The sequence below is a fragment of the Ahaetulla prasina genome, chromosome 3, assembly GCF_028640845.1.
Source record: "Ahaetulla prasina isolate Xishuangbanna chromosome 3, ASM2864084v1, whole genome shotgun sequence".
Taxonomy (NCBI): Eukaryota; Metazoa; Chordata; class Lepidosauria; order Squamata; family Colubridae; genus Ahaetulla; species Ahaetulla prasina.
The window spans coordinates 125,370,475-125,378,332 of record NC_080541.1 but is presented as its reverse complement, the minus strand read 5'-3'; the positions used below and the strand labels follow the sequence as shown (position 1 = coordinate 125,378,332).

Genomic DNA, 7,858 nt, shown 5'->3' with positions numbered 1-7,858 from the left:
CTAAATGGGAGAATATTATGCTTTCCTTTGAGTAAAGCTGTCCATGGTACCAACCTGGCCTTCATCCATATGTTATGCCACAGATCAAGAAAGGGTAGCCATTCCCTTGATATAAGTGAGAAGCTGGCATTGATTAAAACAGTAATCCCATAAGGGACTTTTGAGCAATGGATGGGGAATTCTGGGAGTTGAAGTCCACATATTTTCAGGCTGCCAGGATTGCAAAACATTACTTTGGAGTACCAGACTCTTCCTGGACAGAGGTATCCAAAATAGCTTCTAATCAAAGTCAGATATAATTCCATCACATGAGGTGATTACTTGCATGTATTGAAGGCTTACCAGCAAAGAAATTTATCCCATTACACTCTGATGTAGGCAATTCAGTCAGTTTCAATTATGGCTCCTGAAATATAATTCACATGCTAAGTTTTCCCTTAGTCAGATTTGCAAAATGGGTAAGTCAAGGATTATCGTTTTCCAACTCCCATCCTAAATTATCCTTTAAAAAAGAGTTTCATCTAAATTGCCCTTTCCTAGCTTGTGGGTATCCAAGCTTTCCTAGCTTGTGGGTATCATCAATCCAATCAGCACGCAGAAATCTGTTCTACGCATCTGCTCCCAATCCTTGCCCAACTCCCCATCCCAGAAATTACAGAAACACATGTGTAATGTTAACAATGTCAAAATATTTTAATACGTGTCACACACGCAGTTACATTTTCATACAAAACACAACCAGAGAAAGAGCTTACTGTACAAAACATCCATTAAGACCCACTTTCCCTTCAAGGGCCTTTATATAACAAAGACCAGGAGCAATTAAAGTCCCAGAGAACTCCAAACCATAGATTTGTTAACACACCTGAGCAGCACCCCTCATCAACACAGCCTTCTAGCAGGGTGAGAAAGCTCTCCCTTTGGGTCCCAAATGGTGTTTGAAGCCTTTTGCAACTCACAGAACATGCTTGGCATGGTAGGATAACAAGAGGTCTACTCTAACCTTCCCAAAAGGTTGGAGGTGGAGAGAAAGGGGGGGGGATTTCTGAGCAGGTGGAAAGAAGCTGGAATACTTTCATGCAGAATGAGACACTAGCCACCAAGGGCATCCAGAAAAGAAGTGCGAAGGACAGCTGGGGTTGCTCTGATTGAGTCCCATCACCACACACAGCTTAAGGAGGGCAGTGCCTGGAGCCATGTGTCCCCATTCCTATCAGACGCCCCCCACCCACCCCAGACGCCTACTCCCTCCAGCATCTGAATCAAAGCTGTCCCATAGTGTTTCATCGGGATCAGTTGGGGAGGAAGGAAAAGTTCAGAAAGCCACAATCGCTGTACTCCAAGGGTTGAGGTTTCGTAGCACCGATTCATCGCAACAGATTTGCCCGGGCTCAGCTTCAGTCCCTCTTGCCTCCTCCTCTTTCTCTTGCCGCCTTCCCCGCTGATTGCTGCCCTCCCTCTCGCCCCCGCAGGACTTTTTGCTTAGTAGTCCCGAGAAACTGGAGCCGAAGATGCTGATGAGATTGGCCACATTGCCCGTCTCCATGTCCTCCTCTTTCTCCTCCTCCTCCTCTTCCTCCCGGCGGACCTTTTTCAGCGGAGAGCTGCCGGGAGACGTTTCCTCGGTCCCGCCATCGGGATGCAGAGCAGCGTTCCGCTTTCTGGAGCAGTCGAGGGCAGGAGCCGCCTCGGCCGGCCGTTTGCCAGCTTCGCTCCCGAAAGAGGAGCCGCAGCAGCAGCCGCAGCAGCGTGGCAACCGCTGAACTTCCCAGTCCGACGACGACGGCGGGAGCTTCCGGCACCACGGAGAAGTCCGGGGATCAGACGACAACATCGCCCGGGTCGGCGGCAGAAAGGCGCGAGGAGGAGAAGAGAAGAAGGGCAGCGGCGGGCGCCCTCCTTCCTCCCCACCATCTCGGAGGGGATTCAGCGCAGCGGCTGCCGGCGAGGGAGCAGCAGCTAGAGGAGGCGAAGGGGCGCAATCGAGTTCGCTCAGGTAGACCTGCCGGGCGCTGCGCAGGACAAGCGACACGAGAAGGTTTTTGTGCAATTTCACGCCGCCGCGTTGACCTCGCGCGCTGTACATCTTGCCTAGCGAGATGCTGACGATACGGTGAGCTTCCAGCTTGCACTCCATGCCGCCCTTTCTGCCGGCGAGTGGCAGGCAACTTCACGGGGAATCGCCGGCAGCGGACACCCACTTCAACGGAGAGGCGGAGGAAAGCCTTCCCTGAAAATACGTCGTGCTCGTGCACATGCAGGAAACTCGGAGGTGTTTCTTGTTTTTAAAATTAGCCGGCGCAAATCACGGCGACATCGCGACGCGGAATCAACCCGCCTGCATTCCACCGCCGCCGAATGCAAGCCTGTTCGGGACGCGCGCTTTTTATATCGCCCCTCTGCGTTCTGACCAATCAGAACCCCCGGCCGTACCCGCCGCGCTTGAATCGTCTCTCCGCCAACCCCAGCCAGCCTCCGGCGCGCGCCTCCCTTTTGCGCGCGCCTAATCCCCGACCTTCGGCCAATGAGGAAGGTTGCAAGGGAAAGGTTCCAGCGCTGTCTGGCTGCTTTTAAAAGAGCAACGCTGAGAAACCCTCGTGGGTTCGTGAGAGACGTTGCGGTCCGCTTCCGTGGGGAATTGTGGCGAAACCGGGGTTTAGCTGGACACGAGGGTTCCGACCTTTATCTTGGCGACGAAGACAAAAATATTCGTAAATCCCGCGGCCGTCACCTTAGCGTTATTTAATTAAGATTTCATGCATTGGTTTGCACGGTTTTTTTTCCCCCCCAATTAGGCATAATCACACTGAACGTGATCCAGAGTTCGTTTACCAATAAAGCGGCATGGACGGACAGTTTAGAACAAAACTGTAATAATTGCAGAATGATTACTGAAGAGTTTGCCACGAAGCTAGCAGAATAGTCCTCTATTTTAGATACGCAGCGCTGCTTACTTCTCTTTTCTTGTTAGTCCAACCGTCAACGGCTTCCCTCGTCTCCAGGTTTTCGCTCTAAAGCCGCCTTGTGAATATGGAAGTGGCAAGTTAACCCTTTACTCTCGCTGTCACACAAGAATAATAATTCCTTTCCTCAGAAATATTCAGAAGAATGATAGTGCTTTTGCGTCATTCTAGGAAGACCTTATTCAAAAAGCTTTGGGCAGATTTTGTTACCTAGTTAGGGTAATGAAACATCTGCAAGAAAACAAGCTCAGAGCACCAAGGACCTCTTATTTGTAATAATTGGACAAGCAAAATACGAATAATGAAGTTGGTTATATTTAACAATACATTCTCAATAAATCTACTAAAGAGTCAAGAATATTTGGAAATCAATACATTCCTCATTGCTGCAGTTATTTTTGCTTGGTTTCTTTTTGGATTGCCTCACTTAAGCTTGGGAATGGGGTGAGGTTACTGGAAGCTAAGTAGCAGAGAGCACTGGATGACCATTTTCTCTCTAATGCTATTCTAATTTCTAGGGAGCCTCCAAAGCAGATTTGGACCACTTTGTGATGATAATACAGATAGTCTTCGAATTACAAAAGTTCAGTGACTGTTCAAAGTTACAACAGCGGTGAAGAAAGTGACTTATGTCAATTTTTCACACTTATGATTCTTGCAGCATCCCCATGGTCATGTGAACAAAATTCAGATACTTGGCAACTGACTCATGACAGTTGCAGTGTCCTGGGATCATGTGATCACCTTTTGTGACCTGACAAGCAAAGTCAATGGGGAAGTCAGATTCACCTAATAACCATGTTACTAACTCAACAACTGCAGTGATTCATTTAACAACTCTGGGAAGAAAGGTCGTAATATGAAGCAAAATTCATTTAACAAATGTCTCATTTAGCAACAGACATTTTGGGCTCAATTGTGTTCATAAGTCAAGGACTACCTGTACTGTGCCCAGCTTTTTCCATTACATTTACAAAAAGGCTGTGCACTCCTAGATAGTTTCTGAATGCAGTTGTAATGGGCGGACCTGTAGGATATTAGTTTTCTGATTATTTATTTATAGCCTATCACTATCATTAAGTGTTAAATTTGTACCCTATGACTATCACTAAGTGTTGTAAGTGTTGTACCTTGGTGAAGGTATCTTTTCTTTTATGTACACTGAGAGCATATGCACCAAGACAAATTCCTTATGTGTCCAATCGCACTTGGCTAATAAAAATTCTATTCTATTCCAAGAATCAAGAAATCAGAGCTTTAACTTGTCCTTGATTGCAATCCTCTTTAGAGGAGTAAAAGTGGAGTTTGGAGTTTATTGTCCCTAAAGAACCAAGTGCCGTAATGATAAAGAACACACTTTACTAGGTTCAGCTGAATCACCAGGACAAGAATAGCTTAGCTCAAGGATCCTAGACAGTGATAACATCATGCCTGTATTATTATTGTGTATACTGTATGATGCTATCCTTATATTTGGTCTGCAAAGCATAGTTAGTGCAAAATGCAGCAGCAATATGATAAAACTGAATTTCATATCAGTTTTGTACATTGTCTAGGGAAGCACTTCATGACCAAATTATACACACATATTCAAACAGGTTTGATAAACTTTCCTGTTTCAGTAGTAAAGCAAACAATTTGCCAATGACTTAATGGACTTTACACCCAAACTCCCTCACAAAAGCCAGATCTTAATCTATTTTTTAAAAAGTGGTCTTAAGCAGAATTTCTGATTTTATCTGGAGATGTGTTTCAATGAAATCATACAACTATTTTTTTCTTATTAAATATTTCAATGCCATTTATAAAGTGCAGCCTAACTGCTTGCTGTCCATATTCAATGCAAAAATCTATATGTATTTACCCAGAGGTTCAGTGGCAATTAAATCCAAATATGTGAGCATAGAATTACACTCTAGATGGGGTTTAGTATTTATCTTGCTGACTAATACCACATTTCCTTACACATCTTGGTTTTTTTAGCTACAACATTTATTTTTCTAGGCAGATTTTATTTTTGATTTGACAAATGTACATAAACAACAGTAGTGAAGCTGGACATAACTTGAAAATAAGAACATAACTGAAGTCACTTCTGAGAAGAAATGCCACCTTAAGTTATTTATAAAAATAATAATGATTCATTTTAAAGCTTCCATTTAAATCCCTTCACATACACTCAGAAGAATAATCATAAAAGGATACCAGGCTAGAGAGCAGGAGACTATAAGTTCTAGTAATGAAAGCTAGCTGGGTGACTTTAGGCAGTCACTCATCTCAAACCACCTCACAGGGTTGTTGTGGAGAAAACAGAAGGAAGAAGGAGTATTAGGTGTGTTCACTTCCTTAAGTTACTTATAAAAATAATAATAATGGGATAAAAATTAATAAATTTCATTGGATTCATGAACCTGACATTAGAGAAGGCAGTAGAGAATTGTAATGTTGATCGGTTAGCAAGGACTGTTTCTCCGTAACTGTTGCTGGTACAGATGTCTGCATTCTGAATAGCTCAAAATAAACACAAGCCATGAGAGATATTTATTTTAAGTTTGCAATACTTCTTTTCCCAAACGAGATTCTTTGCATTAATCAGGGCATAGACCCTTTCTCAAGAAAGCATGGAAATAACCATCATGATATTTTCTACTGATAAAAAACAAAACCAATTCACTAAGAAAACTGAATAGAAATTTCTTTGTCAATACAGCAGTTTATAAGATACATAAACTTAATGGGAAAATGTAATGACAGAATGTGCTGTATTACATCAAATGTATTCAAGCTGCATTTTTATATGTACTGTATGTCTAAAAAAAACAGTAGTAATCAAGAAACATATTCAATAAAGATGGAAAAAAGGAAACAGGTAACATTGAAAAGACAGAAATGCCCCTATATTGGTTCACTGTTTTCTTTGAAGTGATTGTAAATGGGAAAATGTTAAAAATTGATTGAAGGGACAAGATCCCAGCCTGAATTTGATCTACACATAATCAGGAAATACTACAGACAGATAGATTGCATTCTAAAATAAAAGAATGAAGTTGTTGGGCCTAATGCTGTTGCTTAACCTCTATTATTCTAAAGAAATCCTGGAGGATGAGTAAAATATCCTATCTTGTGTCTGGAGATGGCAAATATTCCTTTCTTCAAAAATTGGGGAGGGAAGGAAATGCTTGGGAGGTATAGCATATTCAATTTGGGTCCATAGTGGGGAAGATTCTACAAGAGGTAGATATGTAAGCATGGGCGGGGGAAGCAGTTATTATGAGAAATAATCAATTTGAAAAGAACAATTCTTGTCAAATTAATATTTCCAAATAAATAGTATGAATCCCATTTGCCTAATTTATTTTTATTATAAATCATATATGTTGATTTTAGCAAACACGTAGGTACTTGATTAGCAAAATAGTTAAGTCCAGTAGGTTGATTTGCATGTCTAGGTGAGTTTAGAACTGATTGGAAATTTATAGTTAAACAGTACTCATAAAAGTGGAGTGATATGCCACAGGGTTTGGTTGTGGGCCCAGTATGCATCAATATTTTTATCAGTGACTTGGATGAAGAGCTGTAGGCAATATTTAACAGATCAGCAGATGAAATGAACCTGAAGGATACCAAATATTCTAGAAAACAAAAGCATAATTTGAAGTAACATTGACAGATCTAGAGAAATAAGCTAAAAATAACAGACAAATATAAATGTTCTTCATTCAGGTAAAGGAAATAAAAGGCTCAGATATAGCCTGAGTATAACTGATTTAATAATAGTATATGGGGAAAAGAATTTCTAACTGTAGTTGATCACAACCAACCAAAATATAAGTTAGCAGTAACGCACCTCCCAAAAATGACATGAAATTTCAAGCTTTATCGCTATAACTAAAAGAGTTCAAATCATTGGAAGGAATATTTCACTTAATTCTATAGTGGTCAGAGTGCATCAAAAGTGTTGTTCCAGTAAGGAGCTCCATATTCTAATAAAGATTCAGATATATTTGAATAGGTGCAAAGAATGACAAGATGTTTAGGGGACTGAAAACATTTTGCAAGAAGGCAGTGAGCTAAGTTGTTAACTTTAGCTTTGAGAAAAGATGGCTCTCACAAGGCCTATGATAGCTCTTTCCAAGTACCTGAAAGAATATGATACAGATGGTGGTCCACATCTGTTCTCTTTCATTCCATTATGCAGGACTCAGAATAATGGTCTTTAAGTTATAGAAGATGGATGTTGGTTGAATATTAGGAACGCTTCTAATTAGCAACAAGAACAGCTAAACAGTGGGTCCAATTACTGAAAAGAGAGGTGAGTTCACTGGTTATGTTCAAATAGAGAATAGAAAAACATCTGTCGGGGATACTTTAATTTGGATTCCAGTATGCACCAGGGGTTAGACAAAAAGGCCCAATTACTAGGCTCTTGCAGCTTTGCTATTCTTTTCTTCTCAATAAATATGCCTAAGAATGCATTACAACACAGAAAAAAATGTTAATAGTGGAATCCAAAAGTCAAAAACAAAGCAAAATGCAAAAAGTCTGTGGCATCATACAATGTATATGCAAAGTTTAAGCAATAAACCCTGTAGAAAGGCTTGGCTGCTTTAAGGAGTTACATCCAGGTAGTCCCACAGGCCGTAAGTTTCTGCTTCTTGTTCATCCCGTCATTGTAACTATCAGCCTTGTTTTCTAAGACTAAGGGACAACAGGCAAACGATTGTGAGATTGTGACGTATGCCAATGCGGCACCTTTCAGATGCGTTAAAACTGAAATTCCCTTTGGAAGGAAGCGTGCTGAATATCTGACAGACATTAAGTGCTCTGAACAGCCAAGGTTGGAGAATGCAATATAAAGAGAAGATAAATATTGCAGAAAACAGGCAGTGACATTA

General features: G+C 41.4%; 1 protein-coding gene across 1 annotated transcript; it reads right to left on the bottom strand.

Annotated features, from left to right (window-relative positions):
• Window positions 1–669: 669 nt before the first annotated feature.
• Window positions 670–4,060, bottom strand: IER5 (immediate early response 5). Its single transcript, XM_058178428.1, has one exon. The coding sequence runs from the start codon at window positions 2,135–2,137 to the stop codon at window positions 1,316–1,318; it is 822 nt and encodes a 273-aa protein (XP_058034411.1). The 5' UTR covers window positions 2,138–4,060; the 3' UTR covers window positions 670–1,315.
• Between the last annotated feature and the right edge of the window lie 3,798 nt (window positions 4,061–7,858).

Coding starts and splice junctions, on each gene's coding strand:
- IER5 (XM_058178428.1), bottom strand. CDS start 2,137: ATGGAGTGCAAGCTGGAAGCTCACCGTATCGTCAGCATCTCGCTAGGC.